The sequence below is a fragment of the Rattus norvegicus genome, chromosome 2, assembly GCF_021556685.1.
Source record: "Rattus norvegicus strain SHRSP/BbbUtx chromosome 2, alternate assembly SHRSP_T2T, whole genome shotgun sequence".
In the NCBI taxonomy this organism is placed as follows: domain Eukaryota; kingdom Metazoa; phylum Chordata; class Mammalia; order Rodentia; family Muridae; genus Rattus; species Rattus norvegicus.
This window is the reverse complement of record NC_141535.1, coordinates 132,928,889-132,956,814: the sequence shown is the minus strand read 5'-3', so window position 1 is coordinate 132,956,814 and position 27,926 is coordinate 132,928,889. Positions and strand designations below refer to the sequence as shown.

Sequence of the window (27,926 nt, the reverse complement as noted above, 5' to 3'; positions counted from 1 at the left end):
AGTCTTTTATCCACCAATAGGTGGGGCCACCATCTATCATCAAAGAAGCCTCTTAGAACAGAAAATGCAGACCATTAAAGGAAACAAAAAATGTACACAATGTAGAGATAAGTGCATTGTGGAATACCTACCACTAGTGAATGTATGTACATTATAGCTAAACTCTCCATAGCTCAGGGAACATTGTAGAAGAGGGTTTACAAAGACTGTATCAGACACCATACTTGAAAGTCTCTTTTGAAATTGCCTTTCAACACCCATATAGAACGGGAGTGGGACGGGTTAGGGGGATGTTGGCCCGGAAACCGCGAAAGGGAATAACAACCGAAATGTAAATAAGAAATACTCAACTTAATAAAGAAAATAAGAAAAAAAAGAAAATAAAAAAAAAAAGGGTGCAAAACCACAATGACTGCGGTACCAATGCAGTATTGAGGCAATGGTCAAAATTGGATGTGTCAAAAATGATCGGCAGCTAAAGATAACTGCCAGAATATTAATTTTTCCAGAAATTATCTGGATGTGGATTGTCTAATACACACTGAACATCATGGAAACCATATTCACACACACAAGAAAATGGAGTCAAATTGTATTCATATTTTTAAAGATACATATATATGTAAATACATATATAAAACAAATTTGAAATGTTTGAGATTGCAGGGACTGAAGGGAGAAAAGTCAGCCTACAGTGCTATAATTCAATTTTCAATAAACATTTAAAAATAATAATAATAAACGAAAACATTATGATCTTATAATAATATGAGTTCAGGAGAGACCTATGTAGAGTAATTATGGAAATAGTCAATTACTTTATTGGAGGTTTTTTTCTAAAACTTCGATATTTCAAATTTGTATTGCAGACCCTTTTATGATAGACACGTTATGAATAAAAAATATTTCATGTTGAGGTCACAGATATAACAAATATACTGTATGCTTCTGTGCATTTCTGAGTGTATGTAATGCATGTAGATATATGTGTGTGTTAGTGCATGTGTGGGTGTGTGTGTATACCTATGTGTGTCTGTGTGTGTCTGTGTGTATAAAACATATACAGAACACATCATTAGTGATATATTTACAGCTTTGAGCTTATTGAAAGTTAAGAGCCTCTAGTATTTGCCTTTCTCTCCCCTCTCTCCTCTCTCCACTCTCCCCTCTCCCCTCTCTCCTTCCCCTCTCCCCTCTCCTCACCTCCCCCCCCCCCGTCTCTCCTTCTTACTCTCTTTTCATCACAGGTCTTTTTGATCATTACTGAAAATCTGTCAGGAATATCTGGCCAAAAAGATCCTGTTAATTATTTTCTCCAATTCCGATTTGCATCGAGGTAGAAGCTTCTGGTCTAGAGATGCTGGTGTTAGAATACCCAGTGTTGTTTGTTTTTTACAGTAAGTTTTGATGACCCAAATTCATGTCACAAAGGCTGTATCTCAATGCCAAGGCACCTATGTTTTCAGATCATTTTGTATATTCTAAAAACCATGATCCACCTCTAATTTCATCAAGTATGATGATTAATTTTTATTGTTACTGGAATTTTATTTAGAACTTTGTATGGCACTGGATTCTAGGCATAACACTGAGGGATTTTTAATGACATTAGCTTCTGGCCATACTTTGGTAACTGAGGTCGGAAAACTAGTACTAGAAATGGGCTATAAACTGAAAAAATGCTATTTTCCAAAGATTATGAAGAATTATGAACAAGGCACATTGCAGTGTAAGCAATAAAACAATTTAATAACATTTATTATAATAGCAAACAATATATAATAGGGAGAATAAAATAAGTTTAATGAGGGAAAATTATTTGTAGCTAATATAGGGAAATATAAAGCAGAAGTAGGATCTTGTAACAATATCTTCTGCTACAATTTAGTGGGCTGTAGACAGGAACATGAAAATAGAATGACCTTAGAACATCTTCCCGTCATCCTCTACCACTTATATGTGGTAGGAGTTCTGTTTTCTCCTGTTAAAAGAAACAAAAAATGTCATTGTTAGAAAGATATTCTCAGATGATAGATTTATGTCACTTCAGATAAATGCAAATAAAACAACACTGAGATTCCACCCCATACCAGTCAGAATGGCTAAGATAAAAGTCTCAGGTCACAACATGTGCTGACGAAGATGTGGAGAAAGAGGAACAATCCTCCACTTTTGGTGGGATTGCAAACTGGTAAAACCACTCTGGAAAACAGTCTGGAGGTTTCTCAAAAATCGGACATTCCACTACCTGAGGACCCAGCTATACTAAGGTGGGCATATACCCAAAAGATGCTCCAACATACAACAAAGACACATGCTCCACTATGTTCATGACAGCCTTATCTATAATAGCCAGGAGCTGAAAAAAGAAACCCAGATGCCATTTAAACAGGGGAATGGATTCAAAAAATGTGGTACATCAATACAATGGAGTACTACTACTCAGGTATCAAAAACAATGACTTCATGAAATTCATCAGCAAATGGAATGAACTAGAAAATATCATCCTGAGTGAGGTAAATGAATCACAGAAAAACACACTAGGCATATTCTCATGGATGAGTGGATATTAGTCAAAAAGCTTGAATTACCCAAGATGCAATCCACAGACCACGGGAATCTAAAGTAGAAGGATGACTAAAATATGCATGCTTCTACTCCTTCTTAAAATGGGTAAAAATATCCTTAGGAGGGGATATCAAAGCAAAATTTTGAGCAGCGACTCAAGGAATGGTCATTCAGAGCCTGCCCCACATGGTGCCTATATATATATATATATATATATATATATATATATATATGTATATATATATATATATATATATATATATATATATATCCAAAAAACTAGATAATATCGGTGAAGCTAAAAAAAATTGCATGCAGAAAAGGACCGGATATAGATCTCTCCTGAGAGAAACATCCAGAGCATGTCCAATACAGAGGTCAATGATAGCAGCACACCACTGAACTGAGAATAGGAACCCCTTGGGGGGAATTAGAGTAAGTACTGAAAGAGCTGAAGGAGTTTGCAACACCATAAAAACAACAATGCCAACCAAGCAGAGCTTACAAGGAGTAAACCACTACCAAAAGACTAGACATGGACTGACCCAGGGCTCCAACTGCATATGTAGCAGAGAAGAGCCTTGTTGGGGCACCAATAGAAGGGAAACGCTTTGTCCTGCCAAGGTTGGAACCCCAGTGCAGGGGAATATGGGGTGGACAGAAAGGGGGATGTGTAGAGGGAATACCTGTATGAGGGAGGGGGAGTGGAGGGGATGGGGAATTATGGACAGGAAATCGGGAAGGCGAATAACATTTGAAATGTCAGTAAATAAATATATCTAATGAAAAATTAAAAAAAAACTTGCAAGACATTCCTTTGTTAGTATACTTTAAGTAATGAATATTTTGAATTGTGTTTTGGTTTGTAGAATTAAAAAATAGTATAATAAATAAAAAAGAAAATGAAACACGATTAAAATAAAAGAGTAATATTCAATATATTTTCTTAATTCTATATGGATATGAATTTGAGTGTCACTACCTGATGATTAGGTGTGTTTTAGACTTTATCATTCTTCACATATATTTTAGTGGATCCTATGCAATTTAATATTTATACCAATGCTAAAAATTTGGCAAATTGCCTCTCATAGGAAATTTTTAAAAAATTAGTATTTTTGCCATAGGATAACTAAGCTGTGGTACAGGGATTAAACATTCCAAATGTTTTATTGGATACATGAATCAAATAACTGTTTCTACATTATCTTACCCAAAATAATATTTTCATATGAATGATATTTCCTATCAGTTAAGGATCATGGGAAGAAGGAAAATATTGTAGGATTCTTACAGGGGCTAAATAGTCTATCATACATAACTGTATGTCTATAGATGTACATAAGTATATGACTATATATATATGTGTATATGTATAGCATGTATTTAAGCACAATTTAATGAAATTGTTGTTTAAAATACTTCTCATGCTCTAAGTTTGTGACCTCATTGCTGCTTTGATTATAACAAATATATGGAATCAGAGAATGATATTGTCCTTCCATTCATTTGATGACTAAATAAATCCTTTCATACCTGTAGGACTTTCCTGCAGAGCTGCATATGAAATATTTAAATTTCATTATTGTAACAGGTTTTTCTATTGAGTCCACCTATGATTTTGTTCATAATAGTTGATTTGACATCAGAATTTATGATATCTGCAGATTTATTTATTACAGCAGACCTTTTCTCATTATGGATACAATATCTATTATCATTTTCAAATATTTGAATGTAGTTGTCAATCATAATTTCCATAAGAGATATCTGTAATATACAAGGCAAATTCAAGAGTGTCATATCACAGAGTTAACAAAATGAAAATTTATAAATGAAATACAAAATTATGAGAAAAAAAAGTTGCCACAAACAGATAGGAACCCATGAAATGAAGTCTCTGAAATGGAGCCTCTAAGATCTTGGCATTTTACTGAAACTTGTTAAAGTTTCATATAGATTGCAAGGAACAGAAGGACTACTCAACCAAAGCAACATTTCAGAACTGAAAAGGCTCTACATACTGTGAGTGATTCAAATTGATGACAGTGCTTTGTTGAGTTTTTGGGGGGAACTGTGTGTGTGGCTTTGTAGTGATGATTTGAAAGGAATGCCTCTCTAATTCCAGGCAAATTTCTGCTGGTTTAAGTCCTTTGGCAATGCTGGTGGAATGTGCCACTGCTTAGAATTTGGAGTCACAAAATACAAGTGACCATTCTCAATGTACTTTCCCTGCTACAGGTTTGCTGCCCAAGATAAGAGTCATCAGGTCTCAGCTTCCTGTTTGGTTGTTGTTCCTGTCTGCAGCCCTGCTCCTCTGTCATGCCATTGCAGGTCTATACTCCCTCTGCATTCTAAGTCCCATGGAAACACTTACTTCAATAAGTTTCTAAGGTCATGTTTTTGTTTTTTTGTTTTATTTTTATTTAATTGCATTTCATACATCCTCCCCTTTCCTATTTTCCCTTCCACAAAACTTGTATCTCCTCCCCATGCTTCTATGACTGTAGTCCCTCATTCGTCTATCCTCTCCTGCCTCAACACCCAAGCATTTCCATACCCTGGGTCATCAAGACTACCCAGGACTAAGGAGCTCCCCTCCCCGTGATGCTCAATAAGGCAATCTTCTACTACATATCCAGCTGGAGACATCAGTTCCCCCATGTACACTCTTTGGTTTTTGTTTTAGCTCTTAGTGTTTTAAAAGTCAACAGTGAGGTGACTGAGAGAAGAAGTTGGTGAGAAGAGGGAGTCTTAATTAAGGAATTTCTCCACCAGATTGACCTATTGTATGGGGAAGACTAAAGTATATTATCCTGATTAACCTTGGAATTCATAGATCTCCAGGTGGGTGCAACCTTTGACCTATTAGTCAGAAAACAAAAGATATGAGATACAATGTGGGAGGGAGAACTAGTACTAAGTTTCTACTTCAGTTCTTGCCTCCAGGTTCCTACCCTGCTTCATTTTGGGCCCTGACATTTCTCAGTAGTTAACTGGTAACTGCAAGTCTATCCCAGAGTGCAACCTGTCTTGCATAAGTTGCTTTTCATCAGTGTTTTGTCACAGCATTAGTAGACAATGATGACACTTCTTAAATTGAGCAACACTGATGAGTTACTTTTCTTCTGAGATGATGACTTAGGTTAAGTCAACTCTACTCATCCCATAGGTTTCTCCCCAGGATGCACCTATGTCTATGATTGAGCAGTCATGCACAGGATAACAAAGAAATGATTCTTAGGGAAATCAGAATCAGTGAATTGTCTTATTTTATATGAACATAGTACAGAAGAGATTTACTTCCTTGTTTTCATATTTGACCATGCAAAAGAACATATTTGAAAAGATTTGTCCATGAACAAACAATAATTAATAGCTATTAAGAGTGACAAAATGTATCTATTGCTTCATTTGGACAGAACATGTAGGTTGATACAGGCTTGCATTTTAGGATTCCAGTATCTTGGTAATTAAAATTTCACTAAAAAGATATGTGTCTGTCTATCCAAGCCAAGTAGTATCCTGGGTAGATTCCTATTCAAGCTGTCACTTAGGCTATCCTCCTCCATCATGTGTAACATCACTATATTCCTTCCTGTGGACCTAATCCCTGGGAACTACTAGTTAAAATATACTGTGCTTTCTTTCCTTTTTTACTTTTTATTGCCTTTCTTCCTTTTCAAATTTATGTGTCCTTTATTGAATCTCTGTAAATTATTCATAATGTTATTAAGCAATTCTCATTTCATTTTTCAATCCTTTTATATCTCCATTGGTATCAACCCCCCTCCATAATTTCAAAAATTACAATTAAATAAAGTCTTAAATTTAAGTTAAAAATTTAAAAAATCAAACTAATATTTGAGAACATCTCTAAAAATGCACTGTGTGAGATGTGTTTTGCCATTAGGTGTTACACATTACACCCTTTTGGTCAAACAGGTTTACTTGCAGATGTACATTGAAATAAGTCACTGGTCTGGTTCAAACCCTCTGAATTTTGCTACGCCATCAATACTGGAAGTCCCCAGAAATGCCCGTCCTTCTATAATCTGGTATATTGTAGTTGACTTTAATCATTGTGATCCTTCAGCTTTGAGTCTATAGGACCTCTCTGCTTCATATGCTCCAGCAGCAGGATCTAGGTCCCCTACATATATGTAGTAGATGTGCACTTTGATCTCAGGTAGTTCCCCTAATTATTGTTGGGTGCTGGCTGTGACTCTGTTGTCTAACACTGGATTGGTTTATTTTAGCTGGGCTGCTTTGTCTGGCTTTAGTTGGAGTAGATACACTTATTCCTGTTGTGAATTGATGTATGAGACTGAGTTGGTGTCCATGGAAGTTCTACACTACTGAGATAAAAGAGAATGGAGGGAGGAAAGGGTTGCGAAGATGGGCCTTGGATGAAAGAACTGCAATCAGGATGTAGAGTAAATAAATTAGTGAAAAATATTAATGTGTATGGTTTTAACATAAAATTACCAGCTACAGTAGACCTGGGAAACTTAAAACTGTACCTGAAATATGGTAGTGGTAAAATAATGGAAAGCATACATAATAATGTACACCAATTCTTGGACTACCATTCTAAATGCAGCATATGGTTTGCTAAAACATTAATATCTAAAATCAATATCTAAGAAGAAAGAAGGAAAAAGAAAAGAAAGGAAGAAATGATTCACTTACTCTAATCTATATCAACAATGTCCCTTCCCAAACTTCCTGAAATAGATCTATATATATATATATATATATATATATATATATATATATATCCACTCTAGAAGAATGCAATCCTAGGGTTTCCTTTTGCAGTTATGATGATATTTATAAAGGGTTCTAAATTCCTGTATCACAATTAGAATTTTGTTTCCATAGGTATAAATCAGATCCCCTTACCTTTCTTGAGACAACTTTCCCAAATAATGAGTCGCTAGAAGTCCAACCCCATAAGACATGTGGAGCAAGGCGGATCGATAGCCTTTTAGTATCCAGCTTATTCATGGGTGAGTCTTTTATTATTACTAATAGACAAATGAGATATTTCAGTAGTATAAAGTTTGGATCTGGTATCTGTTGTAGAAGGCTAAACAATGAAAAGGAGAATTTTATGTTAAATCATCTTAATAGTAATGTTAGTTACAAAAGTAACTACAAAGAAAACACAGATTAAACATTTTGCAGAATAACTCAAATTTAATCAGAAATCAAAGATGTAAGAATATATAACTAGAGTATTATATAAAATATTTTCTCCAAATGATTTTTCTGTATATAATCATGGGAAACTTTTCTAAAAATATGTATTTCTGTGTGCTAGATACCTCGACTGCTAGCTACCTAGAGAAGCCAGAGAAATGTGTCAGGATCCCTGGTATTAAAGTGAATGAAGATTTTTGCAAACCATGTGTGTTCTCTGTATGAAAATATCTAGTGTTATTAAACAGTGTATCATCTTTCCAACCACGATGGGGACACATTTAATACTAATGTATTATTAATCCATGTAACACAATCGTGACAATGTAGAACATAATATCACACTAGTAACACTACACAATGACCCAGTATTAGAAGGAATGAAGATTTTGGCAGACCATGTATGTTCTGTGTATGAAAACATCCAGTGTTATCAAACACTGGTCATCTTTCCAGCCAACATGTTGAACATATCTAATATAGTATGAATATATCTAATATAGTATGAATCCATATAACACTCTGAGACACTCTACATCATAAGGAGGAGTTATCCCACTAGTGACACTATACAATGCCCTGGTATTAGAATGAATGAAGTTTGTTGCAGACCATATGAGTTCTTTGTGTGAAAACATCTAGTATTATTGAATACTAAAACATCTTTCCAGCAACCATAAAGAGAAATTTAATATCTAATGCAGTATGAATCCATGTAACACCCTTCTGACACTCTAGAATATAAGGAGCAGAAAACACTAGGGACCCTACACAATGCAGTTATAAAAGCTTTTTCTACAGACAAGGCAGAGATGCAAGGGTCCTCAATGCTCCTATTAAATATGAAAACTTTCTATGGATTATTGCCCAGGAAAATAATTCAAAGAAGTCAATGATATACCTGACTTAAACTTCTCTAGGTAGTTGTAGTTGAGAAAGAAGAACTCAGTAATAGCTTCATGTTCTAATCAATGACATATATTTAACAAGTGAAATATTCACAATACCATGACAATAACACTATGAAGCAAGTATTATAGGCACATACTTCTTTTAATATGTCTCACACAGGAACTAAACCAATACTCTAGACTGACAGGCACACAATGTGTAACATAAGCCATCTTCTAAACCATAAGAATATTAAAGGAGAGGACTCCTACGTGGGATTACAGACATGATTCAACCCTCTTTCTAGCTTGAGAAATGCACATGTTTAAAAAGTGATAATACATGCCTGACCTAAGGAAACCTCTTGGCATGGGACATCATTCCTGCTTGGAATCCTGTAAACACAAGCCTGTCTACCTTTACAAAAGCACTGCTTCTGTATTGGTGTAGTTCCCCACGTGCTTAACTGTATCATTACCTTTGAATGGCAATAATTTGTCCAGCCAGAGTTTCTTCTTCTGGGACGGTAAGCCAATTTTCATATAAATTGTAAGTAAGTAGGCTTCCATCTATATTTGTAATAAAGTCCTTTGTTAATGGAAATAAAAAAAAAGTAATGGTCAATGTACATGTTAGAAAGTACTTGAAAAACTTTTTTGTTTAAATTATCAGTTTAGACCAGTGATTCTCAACTTGTGTGTCATAATCCTTTTGGGGGTCACCTATCATATATCTCCCATATCAGATATTCTATCCATTTTTCTTTATAATTGATATCAGTATCAAAATTTTAATTAGGAACAGCAACAAAATCATGTACTGGTTAGGCATAAACAAATCAAGAGGAAATATATAAGTGTTATGGGAGTAGGATGGCTGAGAATCACTCGTTGAGACCCTACTTCCACAAAAGTTTCCCATACTTTATTCTCCCCAGAATCTTGGCTCAAAAGTGGATCCTGTATGCAGGATCTTGTGTTTTCTTACCTACGACTAGAATCAAAGAATCAGAGTCCTAGCTGCTATAGCAATGAAATAAACCTACTGTCCTTTCAAATTGCCTCTCCTGGCTTCTAGTCCACACATCTACTTGCAATCATAGATCTACACTCCCCTTCCCAGTCCACTGCTCTCACTGCCTTGAAGGAAGTCAGCTCCCATGTGGAACATCCAGTCAGCAGCCTATCATAACTGCCATCTGATGGGCTCCATCCAGCATCTGACTGAAATAGGGTATGAGGAGCCGCAACCAATCATTGGATCTTATGGATCAATCAGGGACTTGTATGGAAGAAATGGGGAAAGGATTCCATGCCATGCCATGAATGAGATAGGAACTCCATAAGAATAGATAAAGATTGAAAAATCCCAGGTGTTCTTGTACCTGTAAATTACTTTGAATGCACATGGCTACATTCAGTCACTGATCTTAATTTTCTACCCATGATGTGATCCCAAGTTTCTGACAATGAGAACCAGAGACACTTGTCAATCTGAAGGGCCAAGGAGCAATCATTCTGTACCTTTGCCTAATGTTATTAAGCATGGTTAATCCCAGATCATTATCTTTTCCTTTGATGTCTGGGCCATAGCTAAACAATCTTCTGAAATGTAAACTCAGATCATGGCCCAAACAAAAATAAAACAATGATATTTGCTCTAGATTCACTGCAGCTCACTGGCAAGTTAAGAGTGTAGACAAGTTAAATGTCGGTTAGGCTAATTCTTGACTATTTGACATGGAAGTAGAATGTCAACATCTGGCAAAAGTGAAAGTGCTTGTGTTTTTTTGATTGAGAAGGAAAACAACTTCATGTATCTACTGGACATGGGGCAATATCCAAATTCTTTATCCTTTTGTATGTCAGTGGTGGACTAGCCATTTTGAACTGTTAATTGGGAGTGATATGTCTTGGTATCACTTAAAATATGTATATTGTAAAACACCCTTTAATCACTATTATTACTTGTTCAGCTATTACATCACATGGTATGGTTAGAGGTGAAATCAGTTTGAACATTTATAACGCCAAACTAAACCCCCTTTGATATACGAGGAAGTTCACTCTCAACGGAAGCTGTTCACCGGGGTCTTTGTGATGAATCTATGGGTTTCTCAGACTTTTAACTGCCATGCCTCTTACCAGGAGATCATGTGTCCACAGTTCCAGGAAAAGTCATGTTCATGTAAACTCTAGGACAGAAAGCATGTATGCATCTCTAGTGGGATGTGTAATGTTGGAGATGTAAAACCCTTCCCTACCTTTAAGACTGAAGCTACAACCAGCACACATTCGTCATTCCAGTTGATAGGTTGTTCTGTGTCAATCTTGTCCCTCAGGGAACACTGGGAATTTTCAGATATAGTTCTGAATAATTGATCAGAACTTTGTCCTTTTGCTGCAATTATAGATATCATGTCCTGTGTGGGATAATGATAAGTTTGTATTATTAGATATCCACACTTCTGAATCCAAATAAGTCATTTATTGTGAACCTGAGTTATGGTAGTTTTGGATAAAGAGTTATAACTGAGACATTGAACCTATTCTTTTCTACCAAATTGAAACACCATGGTTTAGACTTTGTTCCCCAAAGCATTTGGTGAGTGGTCCTCTATTACATTGTGCTTCCTTCTATTAATATATTTGTCAAGCATTCCATCCTAAGTAACTATATGGGTATTTCCTTTTCAGAGTTCAAATTACTATTTTACTTCTGTCTGTCATTGCATCTATTATGAATCCTATGTTTGCATTTTTAAGAAAGATTTTTTCACCATATTTCTGAGATTTTATTTCTTTTTTCTGTGACTTCTTATTTTTCAACATGTCTCCAGTGATGCCACATTGAAGAACCCAAGTATGTGTCAACCATTCTTCCATAATTTTACTCTGTACACATGACTACCTTATAGAGATTTGTTCCATGTAGTGTCTATTTTCAATTGACTACATGATCAAAAACATGGTTACCAGAAAATTCTGTTATTTAATACTTCAGAAATGGGCAGTGATCCTCATGTGTCAGACAAGATAAATTTATTAACATGACGCATAAATTCCTAGCACAATTATACTGCTAAAGTACATGCTGGAGTATAAATATTTATTTCCTAAGAAGTTTACTAACTCATTTTAAATGGGTTAAGCCATATTAGTGTACATTTATACATAGTCCACTAGGATAAAAGAAGTTAATAGATAGCAAAACCAAAGTGTATATCTAATTCCTTCATAACGTAAAGGTCTATAGATATTTTTCTTATACAAGATTGAGTAATCTCAGAGGCAATGATATTAAGGAGATTACAGAGTAATATGGAGTCATAAAGAAACTGAATGACTTTACAGTTGGGTAATCTGCAGGACACTTCCATAGTCCCATTTCCTTCAACGGGCTTTTAGGTTTGTTTCTTTGATACAGCCAGTGTGAAATGGGAATACTTTTTCTTTCAATTATGTGATTTGAACCTCAGTGCAACTTATTTCCATTTTAAAATGATCTTACCCTCATGGATAAGGTGTCTAAACATTCATTTTGATTGAATAACTTACTTAGAAGAAAGGTGCAGGAGAAACCAAAATGATACTCACTAGTATTGAAGTAGGCAGCTTATTGTCTTCAAAAATACTTGTAAGAGGTTGGCCAAACAAACTTTTCTTCCTAGGTCGTAGTCGATTTGGAGACAGTACTGAGGGAATGGTAGATACATCGTGTTCATGTTTCTCTGAACCTAAGAAAGAAGGGAAATCATTGTTGTAACTGAACTCACTTACCCTTGCAAATCCTTTTCATTTTATAGCCCCCAATTCAGAAAGAGATACCTGTTAAAGTACTAGAAGCAGAGAAGCCATCAAGTAGACACAGAATAATCAAAGACTAACTGAATAAAGAAATAAAAATACAAAAAGCTATGAAGGAACAGCCCAAGTCACACATAAAGCTGACCACATTTGACTAACACCTGAATTTTCAATGGATATTCTAAAATATGTGTGGGCCTGCACCAACATTCAACATGTTGTCAAAGAATGCAGATAATAGCTTAGAGTTTATTACTGAGCAAAAGTATCATTCATATCAACAAAAGAGGAGAAACTTTCCATAGTATAGTCACCATGAAGACATTTCTCATCAGCAGTCTTGGTCTACAAAAGGGAAACAGCATTCTGAATTTAAGGTCTCTATACTCAAGAAGAGAGAAATGATAAATAACCCTGTAGTCATTCAACAACAGAGGGGGAAAAACTATATGGCAACAACAAAATAACAAAGACCCCTAAATAAATGAAAGCATTAACTGTCTCACAGCAGTAATATACAGACTATGATATCAGTTTGTGTAAGAAAACAGGTTCCATCTTTTGCCTTTAAGCAAAAAAATTCACTTCTTTCAGATACAATTGCATATGCTTGCTTAGGATGCAATTCCCTATATTTCTCTCTGTAGTTTCCGGGTCCCATTCAGTTTTTCATGTTCATTGGTGTCGTCTTTGTTCAGGTAATGTTTTGGAAGTCATGTTGGGGAGACTTTATGGGTGAGGTCAAGGGAACATGGCAGAGGACTGGGAGGAAAGTAGGTAAAACAATCATTTCTGTAATATTCTTTCTCCTACTAACATCAAAACCTTATAAATTTTATCAAGCTTTAAAAGGATAGAATCAAAATGGTCTTCGAATCAAAAGTCTTTTATATCTTGCTTAAAATTTCCTCAAGTAACTTAATACTTTTGAAATTTACTGTGAATGATGGTGATTCATTGATTTACCTCTCAGTTATTTTGTGATTTTTACAAGGAGTATTCACCTTGCGTGTTAGTTTTGTGTGTCACTATTTGTTGAGTTTACAAGTTAAATGAGTATTCTTATGGAATATTACTCACTTATGTTTACTACCATATAATGTTCAATAAGAGATACTTTGACTCCTTCATTTCTTATGTGTATCTGTTGGCCTCCCTCGATTGTTATAGTTTCCTACTTATTTACAAATGTATGAAACAGAGGACATTGAGCATGATCAAAGATGAGCACAACAAACCACTGGTTGCATAATAGTTGATAAGTTACTAGATGGGGGGCAGCATACACTAAGGAAATTCTGGGTGATAGAATCATTGTCCTTGTAGAAAGAAGGCCATCACTGCTAAATGTTCTTCATTTAACTAAGTATGAAAAGCATTCTTATTACCTGAAATTTCAACTTTTAACATTTCAGAATATAATCATTTAAGGCTAATTGCAGATGTGGAAAAAAGAAAACAAAAGCAGTCAAAAATGAAGGAAATTTATATTTACATTTCATTTATTTTATTATACTAGGAAAATGAATTAATCTTGTCATAGAGGACTGAAATTGTCTAACTTGGACAAGTCAAAGACCTGTATGAATGATCCTAAAGAGAAATATCAAGACATACAATGTTGAACTACAAAGAGGTACTTAGGAACAACACTTTTTTTGAGAAACAAACGACACAGAATTATGTTCAATTCTGTAGTAAAGAAAATACATTAAAGTCTAATTCAAGAACAGTTATTTTGAACTGAGCTTTTAGTGACGCTTAATGCACCTATTCTGATATCTTGCCACATGTTTACTTCATCCTTTATCTGGGTTAGAGTTGGTTACAACTATCAGTTGCTTCCCTAACATGCCAATCTGCATACTGTTTCTTTTAACTTCCATCCTTGACTTAAAGCTAGAGGTTTCTAAGATTTATGGAGATAGAATGACTTTTGAGACATCCCTGAACGATTCATTTGCCACTGGGACTCAAGACCGGAACCTTGACAGAAATATAAGGGCTACCTAAAGCATCCATATTTTGGAGAAAGTCACATTAAATACTTTAACAATTGGAAGAATTTTTCTCAAAAATATTGAAATCATGGCCGGGGTTAGAAATCTAGTCAGATTTGTGTAGCTAGTCTCTTAATACACTTTAAATTTTATCACATTAATTTACTAATTCTGCCATGTTCTTTATAGTGCTCTAAATATTAATCTTATCTCCTCAAATAAGTGGGGCCATCATCCCTCATCAAAGAAGCCTTTTTATCCCGAAGATGGAGAGCATTCCAGAAAACAAAAACTGGACACAATGAAGAGATAAGTGCATTGTGGAAAACCCAGTACCAGTAAACGCTTTATAGCTCAGGGAACATTGTAGAAGGGAGGTTACAAATACTGTAAGAGACAGCCTTCTTGAACGTCTGTTTTGACATATCCTCTTATAAAAATAGGTGCAAAACCACAATAATAACAATATCAATGGTGTATTAGGGCAATGGTCAAAATTTCATATATCAAAAGTTATAGGCAGCTAATGATGACTGAAAGAATATTAATTTGCCAGAAATGGTCTTCATGTGTATTGACTACTACACACTGTACACCATGGAAACCATATTCACAAAACAGAACAAAGTGGACTCAATAATAATTTCATATCCAAGAAATCTATTACTTAAGGTCCATGGGAAGAAAGGGAGGAATATAGGAGACAATATTGTAGGATTTTCTAAATAAACCGTGTGTCATTCATACTTGTATGTATCCAGATATATGTAAATAAATGTGTATGTACATATATATACATATTTAGGTATAGATGAATATATTTAATTAAAGTGTGTTCAAAAAAGTTTTCTCATACTCTATAATCATTATGCAACCCAAAGCTGCTCTGATATTTACAAATTTATGAAATTATGGAATGATATAATTCCCTTCATTTGATGACTGAATAAATCTTGTCTTACCTGTAGGAAATTCTTCCTGCAGAGCAGCATTTGAAATATTTACTTTTTCATCATTACTGCAGGTTGTCCCATTGGGGCCAACTATGACTGTTTTCATAATAGGAGATTTGCCCTTAGAGAAGATTAAATCTATATACATCTTTAGATCATCAGACCTTTCGTCAATATGTTTAGAAAATAGATTATCATTTCCAAATATTTCAAGGTAGTGGTCAATCATCATTTTTATAACAGATATCTGTAAACCAAAAGGCAAAAACAAGATTGTCATTTTACATAGATTACAAAATTGAAATTTAAAAATGAAATCCAAATCTATGAGGAAAACACTTGCCACAAACAGAGAGGAACGCATGAAATGAAGTCTCTGAAATGAAGACACTTATTTCTTTGCCTTTTACTAAAATTTTTATAATGTCATACATATTTCAAATTATAGAAGAACTACTAAACCAAAGCAACTTTTAAGACCTGAAATGCTGTCAAAACCTGTGAGTGAATCAAATTAAGGACTGTTAGTTATTTTTCTGTGTGTGAGTGGGGGGGATTAGGTAGTTTTATTGAGATGTTTTGAATGGGATGCCCCTCTAGTTCTATGCATTACAATACCCTATTTTTGACAGCTTCCTGGTGCCTTGGTCTTCCTGGTGGAAGGATGCCATAGTTTATAATTTGTAGTTACAAAAGCTGGTGCCCATTTTCAATGTATATTCTCTGCTTCATGTTTATTTCCCAAGATAAGAGCCATCAGGTCTCAACTTCCTGTTTCCTTGTCTTTCATTTCTGCAGCCATGACACTGAGGGACTGCCCTCCCTCTACATCTTTAAGTGCCAAGTAAACAATTACTCCAATAATTTGCCTTGGTCACGTTGTTTAATTTTTATTGGTTATTTTATTAATTTACATTTCAAATGTTATCTCCCCTCCTAGTTTCCCCTCTGCAATCTCTATCTCCAGCACCTGCTCCTTTGAGTGCTACCTCAAGTGCCTCAACCCCCTAACCTTCCCCTACTCTGGGTCATCAAGACACCACAGGACTATGAGGCTCCCCTCCTAGTGATGACCAATAAGGCACTCCTCTGCTACATATCGAGCTGGAGACATATTTCCCTATTGTGCATTCCTTGGTTGGTGTTTTAGCTCCTGGTGTTTTATTAAGGACAAAGAAAGGTGACTGAGAGAAGAAGTGGATGAGAAGAGGGAGTCTTAACTAGAAAATTCCTCCATCAGATTGACCTATTGTACAAGGAAGTCTAAGGTATATTGTCCTGACTAATGTTGGAACTTTTAGGGCCGAGATCTCCGGGATGGTGTCATGCTTGAGTTATTAGCCAGAAAAACAAAGATATGAGACACAAGGCAGGCAACAGAACTCCTACTAGGCTTCTGCTTCAGTTCTTGCCTCCAGGCTTCATTTTGATCCCTGACATTTCCCAGTATTTAACTGGTAACTGTAAGTATACCATGGAGTGTAATCTGTCTTGCATAAGTTCCTTTTCGTCAGTGTTTTGTCACAGCAATAGTAGTAAATTATGACACTTCCTAAACTGAACAACATGGATAAGTTTCTTTTCTTCTCAGATGATGGCTGAGATTAAGTCAACTCTACTGATGCCATGTGTTTCTTCCCAGGATGCACCTAAGTTTGTGTTTGAGCAGTCCTGCACACGACAGGAAAGAAATGTTTCTTAGGAAAATCACAGTCAGAAGATTGTCTAATTTTATGTGCAGATGGTACAAATAGCTTTGTTTCTTTGTTTTATATACTTAACAATGTAAGGAACATACTTGAAAGGAATTTCCATAAAGGAGGAATAATTAATAGATATTAAGAGTGAAAAAATGTATTTATTGCTTCATTTGGACTGAACATGCAGTTTGATATAGGCTTGGATTTTAGGTTTCCAGTAGCTTGGTAATTAGAATTTAACTAAAAATGCTATGTTTCTAGTCCAAGCCCAGTTGAGTCCTGGGCCAGAATTTATTTCAAGCTGTCCCTTGGGCTATCCTCCTCCATCGTGAGTTATATCACTATATCTTCTTTCTTGTGGACCTAATACCTGGAAAATACTAGTTAAAAATATAGGGACTGAACCACTACCCAATCACTATAGATGGACTGACCCAGGGCTCTAAGTGCCTCTATAGCAGAGAATATCCTTTTTGGGGCACCAGTGGAAGGGGAAGCCTTTGGTCCTGCCCTTAATGTTGGGGTGGGGTGCTATAATGTAAGTGGATAGAGGGGAAACACCTGGATGGGGGATCTGTAAGGATGGGAGTTTATGGACATGAAACCAGGAAGGAAGTAACATTTGAAATGTAAATAAAGAAATATTTCTAATTAAAAAATGAAGAAAATTTCAAAAATAAAAAGACAGAAAGCATCTTCAATAAATGGTGCTGGTTTAACTGGCTATGTGTACATAGAAAAGTTAAAATAAACCCATGAAATAAAATAAAATAAAATAAAACGTACTTGCTTTTTGTCATTTTTTACATTTTCTTTCCCTTTTATCCTTTTCAATATATATGTCCTTTATTGATTCTTTAAAAATTTACAATCATGCTACCAAGTAACTCATTTCATTTATCAATCCTTCCATGTATATCTTGGAAATAATCCCCTATCCCAAAATTTCAAAAAATAAATTAAATAAAATTTAAATTAAAATTTAAAAAGTCAAACTAAAATTAAACATTTGTAAAAATGGACTGTGTGAGATGTACAGTGCCATACTGTGTCACACATTATACACTTTTGTCCAAACAGATTGCTTGTAAATGTACATCAAAATAGGTCACTGGTCTGATGTTGCTGCCCCATCAATACTAGAACCTCCCGAAGATGCATCTCCTTCTCTATCCTAGTACCTTGCTATAGCCTTTAATCATTGTGATCCTTCAGCTTTGCATCTGCCGGGTCTCCCCCTTCATATGCTCCAGCCCAGGATCTAGGCCTCCTACATATATGCAGCAGACGTGCAGCTTGATCTTCAGGTAGGTCTCCTAACAATAGGTGTATGGGCTGGATCTGACTCTAAAATCTACTACTCCATATTTGTTTTTTTTTCCATCCTTCTTGATTAGGTTATTTCTTATTTACATTTCGATTATTATTCCCTTTCCCTGTTTCCTGGCCAACATCAACCTAACCCCTGCCCCTCCCCTTCTTTATAGGTGTTCCCCTCCCCATCTTCCTGCCATTACTGCCCTCCCCCAAACATTCACGTTCACTGGGGGTTCAGTCTTGGCAGGACCAAGGGCTTCCCCTTCCAGTGGTGCTCTTACTAGGCTATTTATTGCTAACTATTAGGTTGGAGCCCAGGGTCAGTCCATGTATAGTGTTTGGAGGGTGGCTTAGTCCCTGGAAGCTCTGGTTTGTTTTGTATTGTTGTTCATATGGGTTCTCGAGCCCCTTCAAGCTCTTTTAGTCCTTTCTCTGATTCCTGGGCTGCTTTGTATGACTTCAGTGGGAGGAGGTGCTCTTATGCCTGTTGTGAATTGATGTATGAGAGTGAATTGGTGTCCATGGAAGGTCTATACTACTGAGGTAAAAAAGAATGGAGGGAAAAAAACAGGTTGTGAAGATGGGACTTGGAGGAAGAGACCCCATTCAGGATATAGAGTAAATAAATTAGGGAAAACTGTTAATGTATATGTGTTTATAAGATAATTAATAGCTATGGTAAACCTGAGGAACATAAAACTGGACCTGTAATAGGTTAGTGTGAAAATAATGGAAAGTATACAAAATAACATACACCAATGATCCATCATTACATATGTATATACTATACATGTACATACACATACACATACACTTATACATAAACATACACATACACATATACAAATAATGTACACGTGCAAGTACAATTACATGTATATGTACACACAGACACACACACATATTTAATGATATAAAGATGTGAATATTTAGTAATATAATGATCTCCCTACAATGAAACACAACTATAAACTTGGGGCTACAGTGGATAAAAGCAATCAGGTTTCTATATGATCAGGATTTTTGTAAACTTCAATTTAAACTTCCTGGACTAATATTATACATGCTGTTGGCTACAACATCAATATCTAAAATCAGTATCTAAAAGGAAAGAAGGAGAAGACAAAAGACAGACAGAAATGACTCAATTTCTTTAATCTACATTAACTATCTCCCTTCCCAAATCTTCCTAAAAGAGATCAATACTTATTTCCTTCCACACCAGAACAATGCACTCCTAGTGTTTCCTTTTGCAGAAATGAACTTTCCAAAGTATTCCCAATTACAGGATAATTATTCTAACTTTGTTCCCAAAGGCGAAAGTCAGACCCCCTTACCTTTCTTGAGGCAGAATCCCCATATAGTGCGTCACTTGCAGGCTGACCACATAGCACAGACGGAGCTATGCGGAGAGATAATGTGTGAGAGTCTAAATTATTCATCGAAGAGTCACTTATCATTACTAATACACAAATGACATATTGTAGAAGAAGGAAGTTTGGTTCGGGCATCTGTCGTGTAAGTCTAAACATAGAAAAGGAGAAGTTAATGCTAGATCATCTTAAAAGTAGTGTAGGTTACAAATCTAACCACAAAGAAAAAACAAGATACATGTTTTGTAGACCAACTCATAGCATGATCAGAATTCAAAACAAGTAAGAATATATAGATAGAGTATTACATAAAATATTTTCTGCAACTCACTTTTCTTCAGAGAATCATGGGAAATATTTTTAAAATTCTTTATGAATTTCTGTGTACTAGATGTATGAGTGCTACCCTACAGAACCCAGAGGAAGGTGTCTGGATCACTGATATCAGAATGAATGATGATTGTTGGAAACCATATATGTTTTGTGTATGAAAACATCCAGTGTAATTATCAGCGATCCATCTTTCCAGGCACCACGGGGACATATTTAATATCTAATGTATTATGAATCCATGTAACACTCTTGTGACACTTTAGAGCATAAGGAACAGAAATCACAGTAGTGAATCCACAAAATGCCCTGGTATGAGAATGAATGAAGGTTGTTGCAGACCATGTGTGTTCTGTTCATGAAAACATCCATTGTTATTAAACAGCAACCTATTTATCCAACCACAATGGAGTGGAGACACATTTTATTTCTAATGTAGTATGAATCCACGTAACACACTTTAGACACACTCGAACATAAGTAGGAGGAAGTACCCTAGTGACCCTACATGATGCAGTTACAAAAGCTTCTGCTACAGGCAAGCCAAAGATGCAGGGCTCCTGGGTAGGAACGGGAGCACAAAGCTCCTGTTAAATACGAAAACCTTCTATGAACTTTCACACAGAAAAATGATTCAAAGTCAAAGTGAGAACTGACTCAGACGTCTCTAGATAGCTATAATTGAGGAAGAAGAATTCAATAATAGCTTCATATTCTAATCAATGACATATTTAAAACCATGGTAGTAATATTGGGATGCAAATAACCCACAGGTATTATACACACAAACTTCTTTTAATTTGTCTCACACAGGAACTAAACCAATACTCTAGGCTGACCTGCACGAAATTTCTTACATAGGCTGACTTCTTGGCCATGACAGAAATAAAGGAGAAGACTCCCAGGTGAGTTTACAGACATGATTCAACACACTAGCGTGAGAAATGAACATGTTTAAAAAGTGACAATACCTGTCTGAGCTAAGGAAACCACTTGGCATGAGATATCATGCCACCTAATAATCCTGTATTCACAAGCCTCTGTACCTTACAAAAGCACTGCTTCTATATTAGTGCAGTTCCCCACGTGCTTACTCTATCATTACCTTTGGATGGCAGTAATTCTTGCAAACAGAGTTCCTTCATCCATGATGGTAAGCCAATCTTCATATAAATCAGAAGTAAGTAAGCTTCCTTTAATGTTACTAATGAAGTCCTTTTTAATGAAAATAAAGCAAAAAAGTAATGTTCAATGTAATTTTGTTTAAAACTGGCAGTTTAGACCAGTGATTTTCAACTTGAGTGTCATATCATTTATCTTGTATATAAGAAAATCTATCCATTTTCTTTATTATTCATATCAGTAGCAAAATTTTAATTATGAAGAGAAGTCAAATGAAGTAATAGTTAAGAGTCACAAAACCATCAGGAAATAGATGAGTGTTTCTGGATTAGGAAGGTTGAGAATCACTGGTTGAGGGCTTACTTCCACAAAGATTCCCAAAGTGTCATCTCCCCAGAATGTAAGCTCAAAAGTGGAACCTATGTGCACAATCTTGTGTTTTCTTACCTACAAGTAGAATCAAAGAAGCAGAGTCCTAGTTGCTATAGCAATGAAACAAAATTACCGTCCTTTCAAATTGTCTCTCCTGGATTCTAGTCCACATCTGTATCTGCAACTGCAGTTCTATAATGTACTCCCAAACCCAAAGACCTCTGCCTTGAAAAAGGCAGCTCCTATGTGGAACATCCAGACAGGGACCTATCTTAACTGCCCTCTCAAAGGCTCCAGCCAGCATCTGACTGAAATAGGATATGAGGAGCCACAGCCAATCATTGGATCTTATGGATGAATCGAGTACTTGTTTGGAAGAAATGGGGGAAGGATTCCATGCCCTGAAGGAGACAGGAACTCCTTAGGGAAAGCTACAGAGGTCATGTGTCAAGGGTCCATAGTTCCAGGAATCAGTCATCACATAATCTCAAGGACAGAAAGCACATATGCATCTGCAGAGGGATGCTTAATGTTGGTGATATGAAAACCTTCCTTACCATTAATACGGATGCTATAACTAGAACGTCTTCTTCCTGCCAGTTTATGTGTTCGTCATTTTCAATCCTGTCCCTCAGGGACCAGTGTGAAATTTCAGACACCGTATTAAATATATGATCAGAATCTTGTCCCTTCTCTGCAATTATGGAAAACATATCCTGTGTGGGATAAGGATAAGCTTGTTATTATTAGAGGTCCACACATCTGAAGAATATTTATGTCATTTATTGTTAACCTGAGCAATGGCAGTTTTGGATATAGAGCTATAAATGAGAAGAATGAAAAAGTCATTGACCTTTTATTGTTTCTGCTAACATACACATTTGCTTCCCTAATCCATTTTTTCCACAATTTGTAACATTACGGTTTTGTTTGGACCTCTGTTTCACCAACCATTTTGGTGAATGGTCCTCCATTACTTTTTGTTTCCTTCTATGCATATCCTTCTCAAGCATGCCATCTTAAGTAATTGTTGGAATAGTTCCTTTTCTGAGATCAAATCACTTTTATTTCCTCTCTGTCCTGGCCTCTATTACGAATCTTAACTTTTGTGTTTTTAAGAATTTTTTTTCACTATACATCTACAACTTTTATTTTCTTTTTTTGTGTTCTCTTATTTTTACCTATGTCTAATGATGCTGTCACATCTAAGAACCCAAGCAATGTCATTCATTCTTCCATAATTTTACTCTGTAAAAATGACTACCATACACAGATTTACCCCATATTTTCTGCATTTTCAATAGATTACATGATTAAAAACATGGTTATCAGAAAATTCTGCTCTAAAATACCTAAGAACTGGGCAGTAATGCTTATGTGTCTGACACGTTCAATTTGTTCACACACAGCTTAAATTTCCAGCATAGCTATAGTGCTAAAATAGATGTTGGACAGTAAATATATATATTTCGAAAGAAGTTTAGTAACGAGTTTAAAATAGATTATGGCATATTAGGTGACATTTAAATATACTCTAATAGGATAAAAGATGTTAATACATAGCAAAACTAATCATTTTATAATGTAAAGTAAAAGTCTAGAGATATTTCTAATTATAAAAGAGTGATTAATCTCATAGCAATGAGTGACATGGAGTCATAAAGAAACTGGAAAACAGTTGGGTAATCATTGGGGCATTTCTATAGACCCATTTCTTCCAACAAGCTGGTGGGTTTGTATCTTGGATGCAAAAACTGTAAAACATGGGAAATCTATTTCTTTTTCTTCTTTTAAAATTCTTTTTCATTACATGATTCAAACTTTTGGGGAACTTATTTTACTCGAAACTGATCTTGCTCTCATGGATAAGTTATATAAACATTCATCAGTTTGGTTCAACAACTTAGTGAAAACAAAGGTGCTGTAGAAACCCCAAATGATACTCACAAATATTGGAGTAGGCAGGCTTTTGCCTTCAAAAATTCTCACAAGAGATTTGCCAAACAAACATTTCTTTGGTGCTTGTGGTAGACTAAGCAAAGGTATTGCTTGGTTGGTATATACATTTCCTTCACTTTTCTCTGAATCTAAGAAAGAAGGGAAATCATTGTTTTAACTGAACAGATTTAGCCCTCATTTAGCCTTAGTAGACCCTTTTCAGTGTAAGGCCTGCATGCCTTATGTGATACCACAAACACACAGAAAATAACTAATTAATATTATAACATTTATTATGATCTTGCTTTGTAAATCACTGGATATATAGTTGTATATGTCCCATACTTATGGGATAAACATCAATTTCTTGTGTTTGCATTGAAAGCTATGCATACAAATATTAGAATCAAACAGTCATATAGTACCAGTCTTTTCATCCCCCTGTGTAACACTCTGACTGCCATTGACAACAGTAAATTAATAGCAGTATCTGGATTTCCCAACACAGTTTGACTAAGTACAGTTCTGTTACAGCCCTTGGCTTTCTCCACTGATCTATGAGCTCAAATCTCAGATCATAGTGTCTATGTCAAACATATGGGTATATTATGCTATATATTCAGATTTTCATAAGAGACTAGCATAGTGCCACATGGCTATATTCCCAGACCTCAGGAAGAAGAGCAAGGGGGAGCATAGTGAATTTGAGGTCATTCTGGTACATAAAGCAAGTTTCATGACAACCAGACCTGTTAGATAGAGAAAACCCAATTTGCTATTGAGTTGATATTTTCTTTAAGAATCTATGTTAAGACTCAATTTTTCACTGTAAGTATCATTTACTTACATATCCTTAATTATTTAATCTCATTGCTGGGAGTAACCTCTAACATAAAGTAAGGAACAGTGGAAAGAGGTACTTAAATTAGGAGGCAAATAATAACAATGGGATAATACCTATAATGCATAGGCAAAATTTTTCTTCACATGCTTCAGGAAATCCTTCATTGCTGTTTGTTACAAATATATTTTCAGTGCTCAATGATTCTACCTTTAAGTTATGGTAGTAGAACAAGTTTACACACCTAGAATGTCTTCACAGGGAAGAGGGGCAGCTGGACTTCCTGGCAGTGCATTATAGTCAGGAGTGCATGTCCTCTCAGTGGGGCAGCTGCTGAGTCCACGATTGGTTTGCTTCACGTTTCTGGTATTTGCTGAAGTGTCAGGGGAACATGAGGACTTTGCTCCGGGAGGATGAGTTAGGGATGTTTCATATGACACTGCAACCACGTCCTCTCCAAAAATTTTTGGAGTGTTTTCGATCATAAATGTTACCAGAGAAATCTGTGGTAAAGGAGGGCAAACACAGAATGTCTCTTTTAGTTTGCCTGGTTGCAAATCACATTTTACTTATTAGTCTTGGAGGCTAAAAATGTGCAGATTAAAATTCTGAGAAAAAGTTAGCTGTTAGAATACAGGGGCTGGCTATGCCAGACATTTCAAAGATTCTTAGATCTAATGTTCAAGTGTGATCATCACAGTGCAATGTTATATAAGAGGATGATTTCCAGTTTTTACATTGTGATGGCCAGTACGTGATGTGTACTGTACACTGAAATAGCTTTGGTTACATTTGATACACCCATGAGTGAGCATGATTGTAAGGATGCTTATAGAAAGGCAGAACTAAGGAGAAAAATGGCTTCTCAATGCAGGCACCATCTGATGAAAAGTTCCCAATGGTTGTCTAAAAAGCAAGAGACAGGCAAACCCATCTGAGCCCATCATGTCTCAGTACAGTGCAATGGTAACAGCTGCATCAGTATATCACTGTAAGTCATTTCTTCACATATCCTTAATTAATTACTTAATCTTAAAACAGTGATTACTCAGTTCAGAAGCAATGGTAACATCTTGATCTTATGGTTCATTGTATTGGGAGGTATTTGAAATAAGATTTTCTCGGAGGAAATGGGATAATTATTGATCTTCAATGGCAGCTTCTTTGGTACCCTGTCTTTTCCTCCTGACCTTTGATTCTACACAATGTGAGGAATATTATTGTTTCTCAATTGGGCTGTTTTATAATATGAGCCTTAGAGGTCCAATGACAATTGGTCAATTAATAATGAATCAGAAACTCAGATACTTATTAATGAAATGAACCATTTGATCAATATACTATGTAAATTTTGGTGTTTCATTATAGTATTTAAAAGGTGGCTAACATAGAAGAGTATACTCAATCACTTTTCTAAATCAATCATAACCAGCACCCAGAGCGCAAGGGTGTACTTACTAACATTAATCAGGAGTTCTAATGACCTTATCTGATTAAAGCAATCCAAATTGCATTGCCTTTGTTTTGTTGGGGAAACCACCCTGAAAACAAGTAGAATTTCCCACATTCTACACTGATTATATCCGTATTAAGTCTGGTTTGCTGACCCAATCAATACCCAGGATTATTACTTTTTGTATCATTTCACAGCATTTGTTTTCACTGCGTGAGTCTAGGACATTCTAAATGACGACTAAAGACTGAGTCACTGAGCTCAAATACACATTTATGTTTTAGTTAAAATTCACCAATGATTCCTTCCCTGCAGAAGAACACCTTTCAAAGCTGTACTTCCTTTACAAAATGAAACAAAACCAAAACCAAAACAATTACCCACAACAACAGAATAACCTGGATTCTCAGGATAATCCTTTTTTCCTGTCTCATTGTAAAGGCGTATCAAAGTTAGGCGTTACCTTTATGGGAATGTCATTTGTCCCTCCGTTATTGCAGTAACTGGGCATGAATAAGAGACATGGAGCTATCCCAACAGATAGATTGTAAGAAGACATCTCATTAACAGAAGAATTACTTTTTATTTCATATAATATTTGAAAAATTTGCCTCAGAAGCACAGCATTTGCAGATGGCAGTTTATCTAAAAGGCTGAATGTAGAGAAAGTTATTTTTAAACAAGTATACTCGATCTGTAAATATGAATGAAGGGAACAGAGTGATTGTATCATTTGCTGGATGCTCTCAAAATAAAATGGAAGAATTTTTCTTCAAATTATTGCTTGAAATATTTATCCAATTCAGAAAAAAAGACAAATCTAATTGGAATGTGAAGGTAAGATAAAAGCTTGGGCCACTGTAACTCACACTTCTCTTTTCAAAGTGTCTTTTGTGTGTGTGAACAAGTGAAACCTTTTGCTGTCTGTCAATGTTTTTAGTAAATATTGCTGTGATATATTATCTCTAATGTGTAAGCAAATACTACTTCTATTTTGTTGATGTTGTTCACAGAGTTTGCCTACAATTACCTCTGCACTGCAGCTAATTTCTCTTCGTCATCGACTTTTTTGGTTACAGCAATCCACTCATCATACAGTTTTGAAGTCATCAGACTTCCTTCAATGTTTTGTAGAAAGTCCTTAAAAAAGAGCAAAAATATTTTATGGAAGAAATTAATCATGGAAATTATTCAAAATGCATTCAACTGTAAATTTCAAGTTAATTCTAACTTTCTTCACAGCTCCCCAAATTTCCCCTACTTAGAATGTTCCACAGTATATTGGTCCAGTAAGTTTCATCTATTCAAAACAGAAAGCAAAGAGTAGATTTTCAGATTTACATGGACTATAGAAAAATCTGTCCTCAGCTCAACATTCCTCTAGTGGACAGCTAAGCCAGCTAGCACATATAAGCAAAAAATATTTCAGTTCAAATACTATTTTACATGATAGAAACATAAATTATGGTAGTAACCACAACAAAGACAATTGTAGGAAATACTATCTGATTTCTCAGGAGCAGAAAGCCATGTCTGGTACTTGAAGCATGGAGGAACGTGTGGTCAGGGTTCTTAGTGAATGCCCTGCCCCTATTTCACTAAACAAGTGTGACTCCTAACTCTATTATTAATATTTTACTAATATTCACAGATAACATAGCCCTTACCCATCAGTAAAGATCTCTTTGCAGTGGTTGGAGACTGTGACTTAAAACTACAGCTGTTTAAGGCACAGGGAACAAAATATCCTGTGGCTTTGATCCCCAGTTTATGCTAACTCCTGAACTGTGGTCTCTGAGCATTGGGTAAGAGAGTCACAAATATTGTATACCAGAGGACAAGGACATTTGCTTTGACATTGGATCTCCTAGAAATGAAGGGAGGGCTCAGTTTTGATAATCCAACAATAGCCTTGCTCAAATAATTTCTGAACAAAACATCATCCATGTTATTAAGACTAACAGAGGAGACTTAGAGCTTCTCATATTTCTCTCATGTGTATCTATTGTCACTCAATAGAATGCAAAAGGAAGGACACTATTCCCATTCACTCAGG

General features: G+C 35.6%; 1 protein-coding gene across 1 annotated transcript in view; it reads right to left on the bottom strand.

Annotated features, from left to right (window-relative positions):
• Positions 1–1,723: 1,723 nt before the first annotated feature.
• LOC134478921 (uncharacterized) overlaps positions 1,724–27,926 on the bottom strand; it is a 45,098-nt gene continuing 18,895 nt past the window's right edge. The window contains exons 11-24 of the mRNA XM_087637187.1: positions 26,901–27,010; positions 26,334–26,523; positions 24,662–24,920; positions 23,586–23,725; positions 22,196–22,354; positions 21,250–21,359; positions 19,779–19,965; positions 15,434–15,671; positions 12,262–12,401; positions 10,929–11,087; positions 9,144–9,253; positions 7,475–7,661; positions 4,106–4,339; positions 1,724–1,981 (exon numbers count right to left, since the gene is read on the bottom strand). Of these exons, the coding sequence (XP_087493313.1) occupies positions 4,142–4,339; positions 7,475–7,661; positions 9,144–9,253; positions 10,929–11,087; positions 12,262–12,401; positions 15,434–15,671; positions 19,779–19,965; positions 21,250–21,359; positions 22,196–22,354; positions 23,586–23,725; positions 24,662–24,920; positions 26,334–26,523; positions 26,901–27,010 (2,187 nt within the window). The 3' untranslated portion in view covers positions 1,724–1,981; positions 4,106–4,141. The remainder of the gene's footprint in view (positions 1,982–4,105; positions 4,340–7,474; positions 7,662–9,143; positions 9,254–10,928; positions 11,088–12,261; positions 12,402–15,433; positions 15,672–19,778; positions 19,966–21,249; positions 21,360–22,195; positions 22,355–23,585; positions 23,726–24,661; positions 24,921–26,333; positions 26,524–26,900; positions 27,011–27,926) is intronic.